Below are 20744 nucleotides of genomic sequence, written 5' to 3'. Positions count from 1 at the left end.
GGAGCCAAAGAATAAGGACCTTCCCCCTAAAGCCTTCCCCTGGAGCTGGCACTCTGAATTCAAACTTCTAGCCCCATAAATTGAGAAAATAAAATTTCTGTCATCTATTTGGGGTATTTCTGTCATAGCATATAGGTATGGTATACTGTATACCATGTATACGTGTATGTCAGTAACTGGGACATATCTGAAGCTGAATTTCTTATTTAATTTTTAATTTCATATATAAGAATCTTAGGTTAGTAGAACTTGACTTGGTAATGACTCAGATAGGATACTTAAGTCTGGAGAAATTTAGCAAAGATGTGAGATGTGATGCTTTCATTTTAGTCTCTCTGATGGCTTGCATATAACTGCTTTATGAAGTATTCCTTTTCCTAGTGAACTTTGTAATGGTATTGGTCAGTTTTCCATTCTTACATTACCATTCATAGATAAATTCAGATGCACAGATATAATTTTTTTCTGCTTTTATTTTAATTGGCCTAGATGGGGTGGGTGGCTGAAAGCTTAGGAAGATATAGCACAGAGAGGTGGTAGTAGGAGGAGAGAGGAGTATGTATGTTTGTGGGCAGTAGTTTAAAATACCAGCTCTGGTTGATCTGATGCAGTTCCATCTAGAGCTCTTCTACTCCTTGATGTGAATTTTGTGACTTCCTTTACATCTTAAGTTTGACAGTTTGGAAAAGAAGTCATATGTTGTTGGTTAAGAGGCTGACTTGTCTATGAATAAAAACATTAATCACAACTCCAAAGAGAAAGGTCATAGAGGAAAGCATCATGATGAGAAGAATGCAGTGAAGCAGGCAAGAGATGTGTTTATTTACCATCTGGCTTCAAGTGACTGCTTGCTGTCTCCCTAAAGTCACCTGAACACTTAGGAGAAGCAACGTGTGTGACACATCTCATTGTTTCATCATTACTGAGCAGATGTCTAGAATTGCTGCTTTTCTGGATAAGTTGTCTTTTAAGATTCATGGTACCTCTCCCTGTGGCTGGCAAAAAGGAAGGAAAGGACACTTTTAGTGTTTTTTTTTTCAGACGCCTAAACTTGTTCTTGCTAACAAATATATTCTTTATGTTCTTCTTTACCTTCTAGGGACTGAATAGGCATAGCCTGTATCGTATATTAACGTACAGCTGCCACACTAACTCAGTCACAGAAGATGGTGAAAAAAACTAGGCATTAGTGTTTCTGTGTTTTGGGTATCTGTTGCTGTAGCAAATAAGGCAGTTAACAGAAGTGTTCAGGAAGTGTTTGAATCTCAGAAAATAAAGGTAAGAAATTGAGCTGAAGGAGAAATGAGTTACCATTTTTTCCATATTTGTGGGAGCAGTTTCAAGATTATGTATTAGTGATCAGCTCGCCTAAAAACCAGACCAAACTCATTGCCATTGAGTTGATTCTAACTCATAGCAACTCTGTACTATAGAGTAGAACTGCCCCATACAGTTTTTAGGACTAAATGTTTACAGAAGCAGACTGCCTCCTCTTTCTCTTGCAGAGTGGCTGGTGGGTTTGAGCTACCAACCTTTTTGTTAGCCTAGTGTGTTGACCACTGTGTCACCAGAGCTCCTTAGGCCATATAAAGTTCTCTTCATTTCTGCTCTAGGAGGTAAATAATTAGAAAAAGAAAACTCTTTATTTTTCTTTTGAGTTATGATTTCATTTAACTTAGGTTGTTTTAAATGTCCAGTATTAAGAGTGCTATGTTTTACATTTTTTCTGGAGCTACAAAAAAGATTTGAAACAATGGGACAGAAGTACAGTGAGAAATTACACATCTTTACTTCACAGTGACTCAAAAAATTAGCCCCTTGGTGGCTTGGATATTGACAAATGCTATTGCTTGCATGTTTTCAATTTCTCTAATGGTTTGTTAGGTCCCTTTTGGAGAGTAAATCGAATGAACATTTGCATGCTGACAGAAAGCTTCATCTTGCTGAGTACTGCTTCTCCAAGGAGAAGAGTTGTTGTGTATGTGGTAGTGAACACCCCCAGGGAGAGAACAGAGAGTGACCTTTGGTTTGACTTGACTCCTGACCGCAGAGTGTTGGGGTGGCTCGTCTCCACCCTGAACTTCCAAGGGTAGTCTTGCTGCTAGTGGTTGCGGGTTTTTCCTTAGTGCCATGGTAGAGCTCTCGCAGTGAAGTGAGCAGCAAGCCCTCTGAGCAGTTCTTAGCGACTGCTTACACCAAATGGTATGTAGAGAGCTAGGCAACATTAGCGGGAGAGCTCTAATGCTTCAGCTCATTTCTTGGCCAGTTGGTTCCATAAAGGGCATACTCGTGATCAGGTTAAGTGAATCTTGACTCAGATAATTTTAGGGTCATTCTGTATGTCTGTATATAGTAGCTGTTTGGCACTAGTTCTGAGGAAACTTTTAGAGGAAAAGTTCACTTTGTATTGTATTTCTCTCTCCTCTGAGTAGTCTGCCTTCTCAGCTGTCTTTTACTCCCCCTTTTTAATTTCAAGAGATTTTGGGGTAAACAAGCTTCTAGCCAAATTATATGATGCCTTCTTTTGATAGATTGCATGCTTTGGTTGTTTTTGTTGGAATTACTGTGACCTGCTGAAATTTTTCACATATGGAAAGTGTTCTTGTGGTGTTGGTCTCTGTATAAGTTGATGTGACTTGGCCCAGAAGATGGTTGAAGGGTGACCCAGCTGAACTGTCAACAAAAGAAGTGCAGGGCTTTTAGCCAGAACAGTCAGTCAGTATACCTTCTTTGTAATATAAGAAGACAGTGATGCTGAAACGAAACGTCTATTTTTCCTTTATCCCTGTGCCCAGGCCTCTTCTTTCATTAGTTGGGGACAGTAAGTCAGACAATCAGCAGATGAAAGCTTGAACCCAAGGGTCAGTCACCGGGAGGCGGTGATTTCCACTGTGTTTGTACCACCTGAGATTGTTCTATTAAAATCTCTCACGAAGCATAATGAAATTATCACATTTTCTAAAAAAAAGTTTAAAAAAAGCCTTTTCTGAGCTATTAGGTATGTCTATGAAGCAGGAGGTGTACCCAAGACCATGTATAGGGTTGGCAGACAGTGGTCCCATAACTGTATTTGTATGATCTATAAGAATTCCCAGGTGTATAGTAGAGCTGACAAGGGACAAGGTTGTAGTCACTTCTTTGTCACAGCCAGCTACCCAGAGTGACCAAGCAGTTGAACCGGTGGGCTCAGGACCATAGTCGCAGGGGACATCAAGCTCAATTGGCATAACATACTGCACAAAACGTTCCACCTCCTACTTTGGTGAGTAGCGGCTGGGATCTTAAAGGCTTGCAAGCAGCCATCTAGATGCAGCGATGGGTCTCTCCTCATGCAGAGCAAAGAAGAATGAAGAAAACCAAAGATTCATGGAAACAGTTAGTCCTAGCGACTGGTACACCATGCAGTCTGCAGCCTGTATGACTATGAGACCAGAAGAAGTAGGTGGTGCCCAGCTACCACTGTCAACCATTCATTCGGAGGGGAATCTATGTAGGGGATCCTGGATAGAGAGAGAGAACAGTGTGGACCAAAACTCAAAATCATTTGGGAATAAAAAAGGGGGGGGGGGGACCAGGTTTGCTGGTCTGATAGAGCCTGGTGGAACCACTGAGACTATGGTCCCTAGCTGCCCTTCAGGTCTGGAATTGAACCCACACCTGTGGCTTCCAGCCAAACAAAAGACAGGCATATGAGTTGAACATTTACCTGAGGTAGATACATTCCTTGGAGAGATCAATAATTGAAGAAGGAAGGACTGCTTATGCACAGGGAGACAGCTCAGGGGGCAGGAGTGCATGGAGGGATGGACACAGGGAAGAGGTAACTATCAGGAGGAAGTGGGAGGGGAGCTGTTGCATTGTGGTAAATTGTAGTCAGTGTCATGAGACGAAGTATATGTGAACTGTTGTATGGAAAGTGAGTTTGCTCTATAAATTTTCACCCAAATCACAAAATAAAAGCCTTTTACTTAAAAAGGAAGAAAGAAAGAAAGTTTGCTATATATTCATCTTATTAAAGAATGTAATTATATATTCCCTTATTAAAGAAACACTGAGAAATCCAACAAGGTGAAGGAAAGTCCCAGAAAAAGTTTGAAGCATTCATTGCTTCAGAAGAACAGTATAGAAAGTAGGAGTCCACCCATGTCCTTAGTCCTTAGAACAGAAGAGGCGCTCAGTAAAGGCACACTAAACAAGCAAGCACTTTCTCTTACATCGTTTCTTATGTGGCGTCTTTGCCAGCCTCTCTAGGTAGGTAGTCTGCTCCAATAGTATTTTTATATGCCTGTCTTAGTACATATCACATTGAATTTAACACTAGACTTTGTTTACATGTGTCTCCCTCTACTGGCCAGCAATCTCCTTGAGGGCTAGGGGACTGCCTTTTAATCTTTGTATCCAAGATGTATAGCTGTTATTCCATATGCAGTATATCCTTGTATATGAATGAAAAAGTGTTTTGGTAATAATTTTTATAATGCAGGGTTGGGGAGCCAGGTAGACAGGATCTGCACCCAAAAGGATATAGATTTGCTCCAAAGTGTGACATTGCAATAATGTTGGGTTTCAGAAACTTACAAAGAAAGAAAATGCAAACAGCATTTTAAGTAGCTTGATTTTGGGGATATGTATGTGTGCATATGTTTATGGGGCATAGAAAGATTGAAACTGCTTCTTCCCTTAAAGTGTGGATAAGTGCATTTAGTGAGGCCATCAAGTGGGGAGATGTTGCAGAGTCAGATTTAGTCTATATTTAAAAAAAAAAAAACAAAAAAAACCTGCCATCAAGTTGATTCCAACTCATAGCAGTCCTCATTGGGTTTCTGTGCAGAAGTAGATTGCTCCATCTTCCTTCCACAGACTGGCTCTGGTGGGTTTGAACCACCAGTCTTCTGATTGACAGTGCCATAGGCACTGTACCACCATAGCTCCTTTAGTCTGTTCAGCTCTAAAAAGATGCACCATTTCTTTTTTAGTAGTATCACAATGTGGGACATGAAAGTCTAGTTGTTACTTGGCTCTTTATACCATACCATATCTTGTAATTCCTTTGAGAAAATAGGAGATGAAGAATTTAATGTTGGTTTTATGTGTATGTATGCATATAAGGGAAAGTCAACTGTGAAGGAACTGTTTCAAGTGCTGAGGAGCAAGGATATCTCATTGAGGACTAAGGTGCGCCTGACACAAGCCATGATATTTCCAATCGTCTGGTATGCATGTGAGAGCTGGACAATGAATAAGGAAGACCGAAGAAGAGTTGATGCTTTTGAGTTGTGGTGCTGGTGGAGAATGCTGAAAGTACCGTGGACTGCTAAAAGAACTAACAGATCTGTCCTGGAGGAAGTGCAGCCAGAATGCTCCTTGGAAGCAAGAATGGCCAGACTTCGTCTCACCTATTTTGGTCATGTTGTAAGAAGGGACCATTCCCTGGAGAAGGATGTCATGCTTGGTAGGGTGGAGGGTCGACGAAAGAGGGGGAGGCCTTCAGGGAGATGGATTGATACGGTGGCTGCGATGATGGGCTCAAGTATAGCAGGGATTGTGGGGCTGGCGCAGGATCGGGCAGTGTTTCGTTCTGCTGTGCATGGGGTCGCTATGAGTCGGAAACGACTCGACGGCACTTAACAACAACAACAATGCATATAAGCAACATCCTATTTGCTAAAGGTGTTTACTAGATGTCACTTTGACCACAAATACAGAGAATGAGAACAGATTTTAATAGCTTACACATAATCAGTATACCAAGTTCAAAGTACTTTGTGATATAAAATGGCCTCTGGTTAGGAATAGTAGTATCTTTATTTTATTTTATTTTTTAATTATTGAAATATAATTTATGTACAGTGAAATACACAAAACTAAAGGAACATGAGTCAGTGCATCTTTTTTTTTTTTTTTTACAGTGTTCCTTCCCCTCCCCTCCTACCTGGTAACCAAAAAGAAAGTTTCCTTCCGTATATAAACCTTCCCTTGACTTTTTACAATAATGAACTAATATTATATTTGTCCTTTTGTGATTAACTTATTTTACTCAGCATAATGTTCTCCAAGTTCACTCATGTTACGCTGTGTTTTGCAAAACATTATCTGTCACTTTGGAGCAGTATTCCGTTGTGTGTATGTACCATAGTTTGGTTATCCATTCTTATGTTGATGGGCACTTAGGTTGTTTCCATCTTTTTGCTATTGTAAATAGGCTGTGATGAACATGGGTGTGCATATATCTGTTCTTACCCTGGCTCTCACTTCTTTAGGATATATGCCTAGTAATGGGATTGCTGGGTCAAATGGTATTTCTGATTCCAGCTTTTTAAGGAATTGCCATACTATTTTCCACAATGGTGTTATCATTTTACAGTCCCACCAGCAGTGTGTGAGTCTCCACATCCTCGCCAGCATTTGTTATTTTCTGTCTTGTTGAGCTTTGCCATTCATGCTGGGGTGAGATGGCATCTCATTGTTTTGATTTGAATTTCTCTGATGGCCAGTGATCGTGAGCATTTCTTCACATGTTTGCTGGCCGCCTGAGTATCCTCTTTGGTGAAGTGTGTAGGAATAGAAGTATCTTTATTTTAGCTAGAACCAGCTGAGTGACCACTATAAAAAATGGGATTATGCCAGCCCACCACCAGGTAAAAGCTAGAAATAAACCAAAAAAACAAACCTATTGCCATGAAGTCTATCCTGACTCATAGCAAGTCTATAGGACAGAGTAGAAGTGTCTGATAGAGTTTCCAAGACTATAATCTTTACAGAAGCAGGTCACCAGGTCTTTTTGCCCACAGAACAGCAGGTGGGTTCAAACCACTAACTTTTTGGTTAACAGTTGAGCTCTTAACTACTGCACCACCAGGGCTTCTCTAAAGCTAGAATTAGAAATCCAGAATAGTGGGGTATTCAGTGAATAGCGACATAGCTAGAAACGTAGTGTCCCTTAGCACATATCCGAAATCTTCTACCCTGGGGAAGTGCTTCCACTAATCCTCTGTCTGCTACGTGCTGTCTTTTGCTTTGTAGACACTCTCCTTTGTTGCCACCTGGTCCTGGCACTTCATCTTCTCTCTCTGCCAGAGCCATTTCAGCTCTCTGGAGTCTTCTTCCTTTGACAGTTACTTCCAGCTGCCTCAAACTACTAGTCTGGCTCAAGTTCTGGTCCTAATAGATTTCAGTAGTATAGAGCAGTGGTTAAAACTCTTGACTCTGGAACCAAACTGCCTAAGTTCAAATCCCATCTCCACCAATTACTAGCATAGTTGCTTTGTACTTAAGCAAGTTAATTTGCCCTTCATTTTCCTTGTTTGTAGGGAGGATAATAACATCTCTTAGGGATGCTGGGTTTAAATGTGTTAATATATGTAGAGTGCTTGAGACAGCCCCTATAAGCTCTCAAATGTTAGCTGCTGTTACTGTTATTGTCTTACGTTGGCATTATCTGTCACTTTGGAGCAGTAGCCCATTCAGGTGCCATTAATAAAAATGGCAGCAACCTTTTTCGTATTTTATACAATTCTTCCTTCTCTGACTCCTTTGGACTCCTTGGGGAATGGCAGTCACTCAAGCTTTCACTTGCCCCATACATCTGATTGGTTGAGATACATGGAGGTTTAATTTGGGGGAGGAGTGGTTATGGGAGGATGGGAAGAAGATATGAAAGTCCCTAGGAGGGGTGCCCTGCCAGTGCCTGTGCAAGGTAGGATGATGTCAGTCCACCAGCAGGTCTCCTTCAGAGTCCCTGGTCAGGACAGAGGGTCTGGACAAAAGGCAATGAGGTATTATTTGAATACTATCCAGATGGACCTCAGGGACTGGTGTGTTTTAATATGGTGTAATATAAATGGGAACGAGACTGAGAAGATCTAAGTTGGGATCAGATTATAGAGGGCTTTATTGTAGAACACAGACAGACCTCAAGTCATGAACTCCGCAAAAATAATTAGAATCTCTACTCCATTGCCATTGTCTCGATTCTAACTCATAGCAACCCTATAGTGCAGGGTAGAACTGCCCCACACAGTTCCAAGACTGATCTTTACGGAAGCAGACTGCCAGACCTTTTTCCTAGGAGCAGCTGATGGGTTTGAACCACCAATCTTTCAGTTAGCAGCCAAACTCTTAACCACTGCTTTAGGGATCTAGAGAGGCTAAATGGTTTCTTTAACTACCTAAGATTGCACCACAAGGTAGTAATAGTAGAATTGATAGTATGTAAGTTTTCCCTTCAGACAATTTTCTTGTTTTTCTCCTATTACCTAGAAAGGCTAACTTAGATCAGTTTTACCTTTTTGTTTCAGATGTAAAGTAATGGTGTAATGTGTCCTAACTCTTACAGAGTGATAATATTAGGTGAGATAAATTATTTTTCATATAATATAAAATGATAGAATTGTACATTGGTTCTTAAGAGGTGGTTTTGGACCCAGGGAGGCCCTGAGACTCTTGTAGGGGGTCCACAAGCTCAAAACAATTTTCATTAAGAACTAAGATGTCATTTTTCTCTCCCACCCTCATTCTCTCATGAGTGTTCAGATTGTTTTCCAGAGGTCGCGTGACTTGTGGTGTCGTGCAGACTGAATACAGGCACATATAGGAGAATCGAGCTGTTTCTGTTAAGTGATACTTCAAAGAGATTGCGAGAAAAAAAAAATATAGCAGTGCTACTCTTCTCACTAATACTGTTTTGGAAAAATAATTATTCTTTTATTAAAAATGTTATTTATGTTAACATGAGTTTCTTAGATTATGTTTAAATAATTAAGAGATAAACAGTTTTTAATTTTTAAAATAATTATAGGTATAATTCACATAAACGAAAGCCCCTTGGGATCCTCAATTTTTAAGAATGTGAAGGAGTCCTGAGACCAAAACATTAGAGAGCTTTTGGTAGAGTGTCAACAGGAGTGAGGGAAATGGAGAAGCTTGTGCTTGTGGGTAGGTGGTATTGTGTTACTGTTTACATATTTCTGTAACTTACTCTGGTAGCATAGTGCCTAAGGCACTTGACTGCTAACCAGAAGGCTGGCAGTTCAAACCCACCAGCCACTCCTCGGAAGGAAGGTTGGGTAATCCTACTTCCGTAGTGATACTGCCTCGGAAACCCAAGGAGGGGTCGCCATGAATGGGTCTGACTCGGACTCGATGGCAAGCAACAACAACAACAACAACTCTGGAGTCATTAGTGGTTCAGTGTACAATTCTTACCTTGCAGCGGGAGACCCAGTTTTGATTCCCAGCAGGCGTACTTTGTGGGCAGTTAGCAGCCATCTGTCAGTGGGGCTTGCGTGTTGCTATGATGCTGGACAGGTTTCAGTGGAGCTTTCTGACTAAGACAGACTAGGAAGACGGGCCTGGCAATTGTTTCTGCAAATCAGCCAATAAAACCCTTGTGAATCGTAAGGTTTGATGCTCAGCTGATCCTGAAGATGGCACAGAGCGGGGCAGCGCTTGTTCCACTGTGTGGTTACCAGGGTCTGGGCTTAGCTCAGGGACAGCTAACAGCAGCAGCTCATTCTTTATCAAAAGTGAGTATTATAATTCAGTTGTATGTCATTGTTTATTCAGGAATATAGTTCCTTGATAGCACTCACTGTTAACCCAGGAGAGTGCATATTGCCTTTGAGAGAAAAAGCAGTTGGAATAGATTTCAGTATTCAGTTTGTACCTGCTACTTACTGTGGCACTGGGCAGGTGAAGGTAGGATTCTGGGGGAGGCCAAAACTTAAGTTTCTGTGTGAAGTGCACCACTAATAAAAAGCCTAACAAGCCAATGAACCAATACGAGTTACTTGGTAATGGTGGTGGACTGGAGAGATTGCCGATGCTTTCCTTAGTATTGAGGTGCCCTTGTCTTTTGGGTTTCACCTTTGACAGAGCTTGTGTTGCTGCCTGCTGATCTCTAGGGTTCTGCTAAGAATTGAGTATGTTTTTAAAGCACTTAGGAGGTGTCCTGTAGATGTTTTCTTTCATCAGTGTTACAACTGACACAGTAATTTTCACATTATTGCTGACTTCTCAGTTGCAGCAATCAAAAAGAAAGCAAGAATTCAGATTCATTTCTCTGTTGTTTTTAAGAAATTAGCCATTGCTTGGGAGGAGCAGAAGCCTTCCCTGTAAACTTAGCCCTTCTGTATTTAAGCCAGACCCATTGCCGTCACGTTGATCGCACTCATAGCTAACCTTTCTGAACAGAAAGTGTAAATGGGAGAATTCTTGAATGTAGGCAGAAGGAAGGCATGTAAGAAGAAAAGGTAGAGAAACTTCTTAGTATTGTTAGATGCCATCAAGTTGATTTTCAACTCATGGCAATGCCGTGTGATAGAGCAGAGCTGTCCATAGGGTTTTCTAGGCTGTAATCTTCACAGGAGCAGATTCCCAGGTCTTTCTCCTGAGCAGCAGGTGGGTAGATCTGAGCCAGTGACCTTTTGATTAGCAGCCAAGTGCTCAGCTGCTGTTGTGCCACCAGGGCTCCTTAACTTCTTGCTACCATGTTGCAAATGTTGGGATAATTAGGATGCTTATTTTCTCCCAAGTGAAGCAGGATCAGTAATGCTAATCGGGAAAGATTGAGGTTTAAAAACATGACTGGGTTTTTTTGACAAGCATATTAGAGTTTATACTGCAAATGAGTATCTAAAAATGAGTATTTATCTAAAAATATTTTGAGCAGTGACGGCATTGTTTGAGTAAATAAAACGTCTGCCAAAACTGAGTCTCCATTTTGGCCTTCACACTATGAGTGATGGCCGCAGAGGTGCCAGGTAAGAGTGTGGTAAGGCTTTCTGCCAAATAGGGCAATGACAGCTAGTATCCTCAGTGCTTCTGCCTAAAACTGAAGGATCCAGTTGTACCTTGCCCCCCTCTACTGTGTTAACAATCAAATTTCTTTCCTGTAATTTTTATTTTCTGTGGCTTATTTCTGCCCATTCCCTGACCCTACTCCCTAAGAGATCTTTCTCCAGTGCCTCATTTTCCTGTGTATTTATGTAAACTGTGGTGCTATATAATCAGTTCCAGATTTAAATTTCACCTTTGGTTGTTCTCAGCTTACACAGGATAGGACTTTTTTACCCTCACTTCTTAGTTCTTGGGTGCTGCTATGACAGAAATAAAAGTGGATGGCTTTAACAAACAGATTTATTTTCTTACAGTTTAGAGGCTAGAAGTCCAAATTCAGTGTCAGCCCTAGAGGAAGGCTTTCTCCCTCTGCAGGAAAGTCCTTGTCTCTTCAGTGTCTGCTTCCTGGTTCCTTGGAGATCTCCATGTATCATGGCATCTGTCTCCCCCATCTCTCACTTGTTTAATTTCTTTGATATCTCAAAAGAGATTGACTCAAGATAGACCCTACACTGCCTCATTGACACAACAAAGACAGCCCATTCCAAAATGGAATTATAATCACAGGCATAGAGGTTAAGATTTACAACACATATTTTGGGGGGACATAATTCAATCCATATATCTTGCCACCACCATTTATTCCCCCCTCGAGTGTCCCAGGGTTGTGTAGTCAAGAAGTTTCAGCAGATTTCATTACTGGCTAAAGTAAAATATATTAAAGGATAAATTTGAAGCATAAGCAATGTTAAAAAAAAAAAAAAAAAAAAGCTTATTGAGATGTAATACATATGCCATAAAATTTATCCATTTAAAGTATACAGTTTAATGTTTTTTAGTATAGTCACAGAGTTTTAAGAGTTTTATATCATCACTGTCTAATTCTAGAACATTTTCATCACCCCAGAAAGAAACCCAAACCATTAGCAGTCACTCCCTACGCCCCACCCCAGCTCCTGGGACCACTCATCTCCTTTCTGTCTATATGGATTTGCCTATTCTGGATATTTGACATAGAGAAATCATATAATATGTGACCTTCTGTGTTTGGCTTCTTTCATATTGCATAATATTTTCATCCATGTTATACCATGTAACAGTACTTCATTCTTTTTATGGCCAAAGAATATGATCTTGTATGGATGTACTTGTTGTTGTTGTTGTGTGCCCTCGAGCCAGACCTGACTCATAGTGACCCCTCCTTGGGTTGCCGAGGCAGTATCACTATGGAGGTAGATTGCTCAGTCTTCCTTCTGAGGGGTGGCTGGTGTGTTTGAACCGCCAGCCTTCTGGTTACAGTCAAGTGTCTTAAGCACTATGCTACCACTATGTTTTGTTAATCTATTTATGGATAGACATTTGGTTTGCTTCTTTTTTTGTTGTTGTTCTTGGTAATTAGGTTTTGTTTTTTTAAATTAAAAAAAAAATTATTGTGATCTGGGTGAAAGTTTACAGAGCAAATTCATCTTCCATACAGCAGTTCATACACATTTTGTTTCATGACATTGATTGCAGTTCCCCACAGTGTAACTTCCTACTTCCTCCTTGTAGTTACCTCTTCCCTGTGTCCTTCCTTCCTATATATTCCTGCTCCCTTCAAGCTTTTTCCCTATGCAAATACAGCCCTTCTGTTCTCCCTTGATGGATCGTTCTAAGGAGTGTATCTACCTGACGTAAATGTTCACCCTATATGCCTGTCTGTTGTTTGGCTGGAAACTACAGGAGTGAGTTCAGTTCCAGACCTGAAGGGTAACTAGGGGCCATACTCTTGGGGCTCACTAGGCTCTACCAGACCGTAAGCCTGCTCTCTCTCTCTCTTTTTTTTTTTTTTTAATGATTTTGAGTTTTGTTCCACATTGTTCTCCTACTCTACGCATTATCTCCTGCACTGATCCCTTTCCAAGTGGTTGACAGCTGTAGCTGGGCACCATTTGGTTCTTTTGGTCTCATAGTCATATAGGCTAAGGATCGCGCACTAGTCACTTGGACTAATTGTCTCCATGAGTCTTTGGTTTTCTTCATTCTTTGTTATGGATGAGGAGAGACCCTTAGTTGCATCTAGATGGCCCTGGCAAGCTTTTAAGACCCCAGTCGCTACTCATCAAAGTAGGATGTAGAATAATGTTTTTGTGTAGTATGTTATGCCAGTTGAGCTTGATGTCTCCTGCAACCATGGTCCTGATCCCACAGGTCCGACTGCTCACTCCCTCGGGGTGGTTGGCTGTGATTTGGCTCGCTTCTACCTTTTGCATATTATGAGTTAGGCTCTTACGAACATCTGTGTACAAGTCTCTGTGGACATGTGTTTTCGGTTCTTCTGGGTGTCCAGTAAGTCATCAGGTTATGAAGCTCTGATTTAGGGCCAGCTCGTACTTGCCCTTTAACATTACGTAAATTTGCCCTCACTTTGGGAGGTTGAGTCAGCTCCTACTCACAAGCAAAATTGTCCTCATGTCTCCTTCACTTGCTGCACGTGCAGCTTTTAAATCCACTGAAAGGGCATTGAGCCTTTTCTTGTACTAAAGCAAGGCTAAATAAGAACCATATGCAGCTTCAGACTTATCTAGAAATTCGACTTAAAGACGCCCTGTGTGCCTAGGGATGGGATTACTGGGCGCTATGTAACTCTGTGTAACTTTTTAATGAGCTGCTAGATTGTTTTCCAAAGGGGCTGCACCATTTTACGTTCCTTCCAGCAGTGTACAAGGGATCCTATTCCTCTACATCCTCAGTAACACTTAAAATTATCTGAATTTTTTATCATAGCCATCCTAGTGGGTGTGAAGTGGTATCTCATTGTGGTTTTGATTTGAATTTCCTATCAACTACTGTTGTTAGATGCTGAGTCAATTCAAATTCGTGGTGACTCTGTGGGACAGGTAGAGCTGCTCCCCTTAGAATTTCCTCAGCCTCGGTCTTGACAGGAACAGATCACCAGGTGTTTTCTCCCATGGAAAAGCTAGTAGGTTTAAACTGCCGACCTTTGGGTTAGCAGCTAAGGACTTAATGATTACACTACTAGAACTTCTTATCCAACTACTAGTGTTGAACTGCTGACTGAGAGGGTGGTGGTTCACACCCACCCAGGGGCACCTCAGAAGACGAGCCTGGTGATCTGCCTTGAAAACCCTGTGGGGCAGTTCTGCTCTGCACACATGGGGTCGCCATGAGTCGGAGTGGACTCTATGACAACTAACAACAGCTAAGGATGTCCAGCATCTGTTCATTGCTTATTGGCCATTTGTCTGTCTCTTTGGAGAGATGTTTTCTATCAGGTTAAATAGTGAAGGCCTGCTGTGAGGAGTGCTGCTTTTGAGGTAACCTTTCTTCCTTCAGCTGAGGTGACAGAGTTTTTGATCTATTAATTTAAATGTTTTGGTTTATTCTTGAAAGTGGTTTTAGGAAGTTGATCTAGCTGATCATTGCTTTCCCCTATGAAAAAATTATATATTTATCCTGGCTTGAAGTGTTCATAAAGTCAGTTTGTCCTTACTCTGATAGGCAAATAAAATGTTTCCTAGACCCTCTCTGCTCATATTTTTGTCATGAATTTATGTCTGAGAGCACAGGCCAATTCACAAGGGAGGAACCCAGTGGTTCACTAAGACTTTTTGATGGTCACTGTTCTGGAGACATCAACTGACCTTTAGTAGAGAGAAAAGTTCCGTAAGGCAACAAAAATTGATGGTTAACATAGCATCTGAAGTTGAAAGTAGCACTTGGCACCTGTAGGGGAAACTGTGACTATGTCTAGACAGGCCAGGCAAAGCCCGCGGCTGCACCTCACACCCCTCTCTCCCCAGCGCGGCACCATGCGGCGGCGCTACGAGGACGACGGCATCTCAGATGACGAAATTGAAGGGAAGAGGACCTTTGACTTGGAAGAGAAGCTCCACACCAACAAATACAATGCCAATTTTGTTACTTTCATGGAAGGAAAAGGTCAGTATCACCTGGGTTCAGACCTGCAGCCCCTTGATCGGGAAAGGGTAGACTCTGGTTGCTACCACAGTGGTTAAGTGCTTGGATGCCAACTGAAAGGTTGGCAGTTCAGATCCACCAGTTATTCTGTAGTAGAAGAGACTGGTGATCTGCTCCCATAAAGATTGCAGCCTAGACAACCCTGTGGGACAGTTCTGCTCTCTCCTGTAGGGTCGCTGTGAGTTGGAATCGACTCAGTGACACAGCAACAGACTGTGGGATGTGGGCTCATTATCTTTGCCGCTAAAATGTGACCTGTTGATGCTCTCAACCTTTATTTTTTCCTTGCTACCTGCCGCCCCCTCACCTCCACCCTGCCCCCTTTTCATTCATTCTCTGCCATATTGGAAGTAAGCTTTCTTAGAGTGGAACAGTAGTGTTAGGAGACAGTGGTGGTTCAGTGGTAGAATCCTCACCTTCCATGCAGTAGACCTGCATTTGATTCCTAGCCAGTGCACCTCAGGTGCGGCTCCCACCCATCTGTCAGCAGAGGTTTGCGTGTTGCTATGATGCTGAACAGGTTTCAGTGGCGCTTCCAGACTAAGACCGACTAGGAAGAAAGGCTAATCTAGTTCTGAATGAAAAGTAAGCCCGTGAAAGCCCTGTGGATCACAGATCACAGCAGCCCAGTCCTGGGGATGGTACAAGACCAGGCAGTGTCACGGTCCGTCGTGCACGGGGTCACCGTGGCCTGGAGGCTGGCTCGGCGGCAGCTCACAGCAGTTAACAGCAGGGCTTCTTCCTTCTCCCATCTCTCAGTTTGTGTTTAATCAAGAATAATGCCATGAAGACTTTAGTATATACACTCACCCCACCAGAACTGAGGTAGGATCCCATGTTTATCCTATAACTTTGCTCCTTGGCAAACTGACAAGGGTGTCACAATATCTATCGCAGTGGACAGAATGTATTATTTTTGGCCAATAAGAAAAAGACCATGATGATAATTCTGTTTAGGATTTATGAGGTGAGTCAATCATAGTACCTCCCTGCTACCCTCCCCACCCTTCCACACACACAAACACACACACACCCCCCATCAAGTGCTGAGTTTCCTGGGAAAAGAGAGACCTAGCAACTGGGCCCTCAGGCCCTACTTCTCAATTCACTCTCCTGTATCCTAAGAGCTGCTTCTCAGTAACAAGCATTTATTGTCGAATGGAGCACAACTGTGTACACAGAATCATCCCCAGTACCATTGGTACCTTCATACATAGGTTCTCTTACCTGTTTCCGCCTATACCTCTTGTCTCTCTAACACTTGTTTCCTTGTGATGACAGATTTTAATGTAGAATATATCCAGCGGGGTGGCTTGAGAGATCCTTTGATTTTCAAGAATTCTGATGGCCTTGGAATAAAGTAAGTGTCCTCAGCCTGGTAGGATGTGGTTGGGAAATGGCTGTTATACTCATATCTAGACAGTAGCCGTATTGATAACCCAAAGCAGGAGATAAGTGAAAATAATTTCCCACCTAGTTTAAGAAATATGTATGTTTCTTTTTCTGTTAAACAATTCATGTTTATTCATGTAGGAGTCCTGGTGGTGCAGTGGTTAAATGCTCCTCTGCTAACCAAAAGTTTGGCAGCTTGAATATACCAGCTACTGTGTGAGAGAAAGATGAGGCAATCTGCTTCCCTAAAGATTGACAGCCTTGGAAGTCCTGTTGGGTGGTTCTACTCTGTCCTGTATGGTCACTGCAAGTCGGAATGTAGATGAGAAAATACACATGAGCTAAAAAGAGGACAAATTTACATCTCCTGAAATCTCCAGTGTTGACACTTTATCGTAGAGTATTACTTTTGTTTAAAAATACTTGTTATCTAACTGTGGAGATCAGTGTGTCTGATGAAGGGAGTTTTAGTACTTTAAGAAAAGATCTCAGACTGACTACAGAAGCTACGCTTTCCATTCATGCTCTCTGGTGTTTGTCTTGTAGGATGCCAGACCCAGACTTCACCGTGAATGACGTCAAAATGTGCGTAGGTAAGTATCAAGCTGTTGTACTCCGTGTATCTTGGAGGCAATGACCAAGATTGAAGGTTTAGGAACATTGCAGTAGGGACTTAATTAGAAATTACCATTCCATTAGCAACTGAGAATTTTCTCAAAGGAAGTTCTGAAAGTTACCTTGTTTAGTTAGCACACATTAGACATAGAACGTTTGAACCTCTACTTCCTTCCTACCTACCATTTGCTCACAGTATACCTCTCCGTTCTTCCTTGAAGGGTGTGCCTTCCAGGGCAGCCTACCCAGGAAAGTGAAAACTGATGTATCTTAGCTAAGAATGAAGCTTCATTGTACCTGTCATTTCCTCCTTTCCCTGAAGGTAGTAGAGAAATTTCTAGGAAATTCTCACCAGCTGTGTATTTGGTAACTTGGCCAAGGCTTGAAACTGTAAGCTGTGAAGTGGATACATTAAACATTCTCTTACTTAGTGAATGGTTAACTTGAGCCTTTACCTAATCTGATTTATATTTTATTATATTCAAAATTTTACAAAACAAGGCAAATGAGAACCACCTGATTAGAGAAGAGAGTCCCTGAGTGGCACAGATGACTAAGCACTTGATGACTAGCTGAAAGGTTGGCAATTCAAACCTACCCAGAGGCTCCGTATAAGACAGGCCTGGTGCTCTGCTTCTGAGAGGGCACAGCCGTGAAAACCCTACGGAACACTCCATTCGGCACACATGCGGCCTCCATGAGGCAGAATCAGCTTGACGGCAGCTAAAAGTTAAAGAAGAAAATTTTCTTGCGCCAGGAAAATTCAGCTTAGTTTTCTACAGACTGCTGACCTGCAGTATGGCCCTGAGAGATCCCTGTTTCTTAGCTTAGGAGTGATGACTCTCCTGTACAGGCAGTAAAGTGGAATAAAGTCATTTAGAAATATGTCCAGTAGGACTTGAAACAAAAGGAATTTGCTGGATCTTTCCTCCTAACATTAAAACTTGTATTACGTTGTGTCATCTCCACTGAAGAGCCTGTGCCATTCTTAGCTCTGGAAATGAAGCATTGCAGTACTGTCTTTCAGCCACTTGAGAGCCTTTTCTAGGTAGTTTGAAACTGTTTATCTAAGAGGTAAAAGTCGCAGACAGCCCAGGTAGAGGAAATTTCCTTAATCCTTCACTGTTTCCATGTTAGAGTCCAGCCATCTGCCTGTCACCATTTGTTTCCAAGTGCCCTAGCACAGTCCCTTGAGTGTAGTGGGACCTCTGTAAATCTGTGGAGTAATTAAAATGTTTTTCCCACTCCTCACAAGGCAAGGCACTTTTCAGTTATGAATCTTTTAGATTTTTTGTTCCACTTCCTTACCATTTTCTTATTTCCTCATTAATCTGTTTATTACTTCAAGATCTTTGGAAGACCTTAAACCTTTTATTTTCCAAATAGACCTATGGGTTGTCAAAGCTGTGATTTAAAATAAAGCAGTGATTGTATTCAACTTAACGTGAATCAGAAATTTCACCTGATGCCTATCTTTATGTCTAGGTTTTTAAAGTCTAGGTTTTTGTTTGTTTGTTAGATAACTAATGATTGTCAAAATGTAACAAACAAAATATTGAAGATTACTGTAGTCTGTTACCACCACATGGACTATTGATAATCAGTTCTTCTTTTAAACTTAAAGTATGTTCATCTCCTAGTAGGTTTATGTCCCAAAAAGAAGATAGCCATTTTGTTATGTAAATTTTATGCAACAGGATATGTTGGAACAAAACTGGGTTAAAATCCCACCTCCACTAATTATTAGCCATGTGACCTTAGACAAGTTACTTAAATGCTAAGTCCTTAGAACAATGCCTGGTATATGTTCAGTGCTCAATGAATGATGCTATTACTATGACTTTCATTATTATTTTATCTGAATACTCCAGTGCATAAGCTCTTGATGGAATTGATAGCGTTGGAAGGTTGGAGCCTTACTTTTGCTCTGCTCTGCATTCTTGTTTAAAAATTATTGTGCCAAATACTAAGAGAGGCCTCTGTGGGGTGAATAGTTACACCAGGGAGGTGCACAGAAGGTCAGCGTTTGCTTGGGGAGGTAGCTCATGAGGCAGGAGAGCATAGGAAAGGACACAGGGAAAAGGTAACTGCAGGAAGGAAGAGAGCTGTGACTCTGTGGATTACAGCCAGTGTCACGGTGAAACAAAATGAGTGTGAACTGGTGAATGGAAAGCGAATTTGCTCTGTTAACTTTTACCCGAGTCACAATAAAAAGTTGGAAAAAAAAATACTGTGGTAAAATAAGCAGAACAAAATGTACCATTGTAACTATTTTAAAGTGTACAGTTCAGTGTTATAAAGTAGCATTCAGAATGTGCAACCACCACTATTTAGTTCTAGAACTAAAAAGTTCATCACTCACATAGAAACCCCATTCCCTCGTTCTCCCAGCCCCTGGCAACCACTAATCTGTTATCTGTCTCAGTGGATTTGCCTATTCTGGATTTAAAAAAAAAAAAATCAAACTCAATGCCATCAAGTTGTTTCTGACTCATAGTCACCCCCATTGGGTTTCTGAGGCTATAAATCTTTACAGAAGTAGATCACCCCATCTTCCTTCCGTGGAGCGGCTGGTGGGTTTAAACCACTGACCTACCAGTTAGCAGTCAGGTGCCTTCTCCACTATACCACCAGAGCTCCTTGTCTTATTCTGGATAGTTCATATAAATGGAGTCATGCAATATGTGGCCTTTTTTTTGTCTGGCTTTTTTTTAACTTAGTATCTTGTTTTCGAGATACATCCACGTTCTGGCATGTTTTAGAGCTTCATTCCTTTTTGTAGCTAAATAATATTCCGTTGTAATGATACAGACAGCATCTTCTTTGTCCATCTGTAGACAGACATTTGGGTTGTTTCTACCCTGTGGCTGTAAGGAATAATGCTGTGAACATTTATGTACAAGCTTTTGTTTGAACACCTGTTCAGTTCTTTGGGGTATATCCTGGGATTGCTCGATGGTAACTCTGTGTTGACTTAACTGAGGAACTGCCAGACTTTTCCATAGCAGCTGCACTGTTTTACATTCCCACTGGCAATGCTTGAAGGTGCCGATTTCTCCATATCCCCATCAGCACTTCCTTTCCTTTTTTGGTTCCTGTGGCCATTCTCTTAGGTGTGAAGTGGTACCTCATTGTGGCTTTGATTTAGCATTCACTTTTTCTAAAGCATAAAAGGTGGGTTCTGTCTACTGCCTTACATTATGAGTTGTATTTTGTTCTGTCATATCCTGTTTCATTGTGGCCATATTCTTGCCCCCTTTTCTGTAATTAGACTGTAAACTCCTTGAAGGCAGGGAACCAGATTCTGATACTACTTGGTATATCCAACAAGGTCAGGCACTTAGTATTATTAGTTTGTTAGTTTCTTACAAGTTAAGCAATAGTCTTCACGCTCCAGTGGCTGCTCTTTCGTCTCTCTCCCTCAGCCACCATATTCTTCTCCTGTAACTATACTGCTCTCCATGTCGTCTTTCATGCTGTTGCATCTGTTTCAAATTCTCCCTGTTGAAATTCTCCTTCTTCTTTTATTTTTATTTTTAGTGAAAACATGCACAGCAAAACCTGCTCCCAGGAAACCAATATGCTATGTAAACTTCCATCCAAATCAAAAAAAAAAAAAAAAAAGGCCAACCTCTCGTTGCACAGTTTCTAGACACAGTGATCAGTGACACTGGTTAAATCCTCACACTGTGTCAACATTCTTATTATTTCTGTTTTTCTTCCATTTACTTACTCTCTAAAAATACTCTCTAGTGTATTTTCACTATTGTTTAATTGAACACCTGTTGTTGTTGTTCTTAAGTACCGTCGAGTCGTTTCCAACTCATAGCGACCCCATACACAGCAGAATGAAACACTGCCCGATCCCGCGCCAGCCCCACAATCCCTGCTATACTTGAGCCCATCACTGCAGCCACCGT

General features: G+C 41.5%; 1 protein-coding gene across 1 annotated transcript in view; it reads left to right on the top strand.

Annotated features, from left to right (window-relative positions):
• The first annotated feature begins 14582 nt into the window (after positions 1–14582).
• Positions 14583–20744, top strand: part of KDM2A (lysine demethylase 2A) — a 74081-nt gene continuing 67919 nt past the window's right edge. The window contains exons 1-3 of the mRNA XM_007944947.2: positions 14583–14778; positions 16099–16177; positions 16756–16802. Coding sequence (XP_007943138.2) covers positions 14583–14778; positions 16099–16177; positions 16756–16802 — 322 coding nt within the window. The remainder of the gene's footprint in view (positions 14779–16098; positions 16178–16755; positions 16803–20744) is intronic.

The sequence above is a fragment of the Orycteropus afer genome, unplaced genomic scaffold, assembly GCF_000298275.1.
Source record: "Orycteropus afer afer isolate SDZICR_OR568_19922 unplaced genomic scaffold, OryAfe1.0 scaffold00130, whole genome shotgun sequence".
Classification (NCBI taxonomy): Eukaryota; Metazoa; Chordata; class Mammalia; order Tubulidentata; family Orycteropodidae; genus Orycteropus; species Orycteropus afer.
Note: the sequence above shows the minus strand (reverse complement) of the source record. Positions and strands in the feature narration are given on the sequence as shown.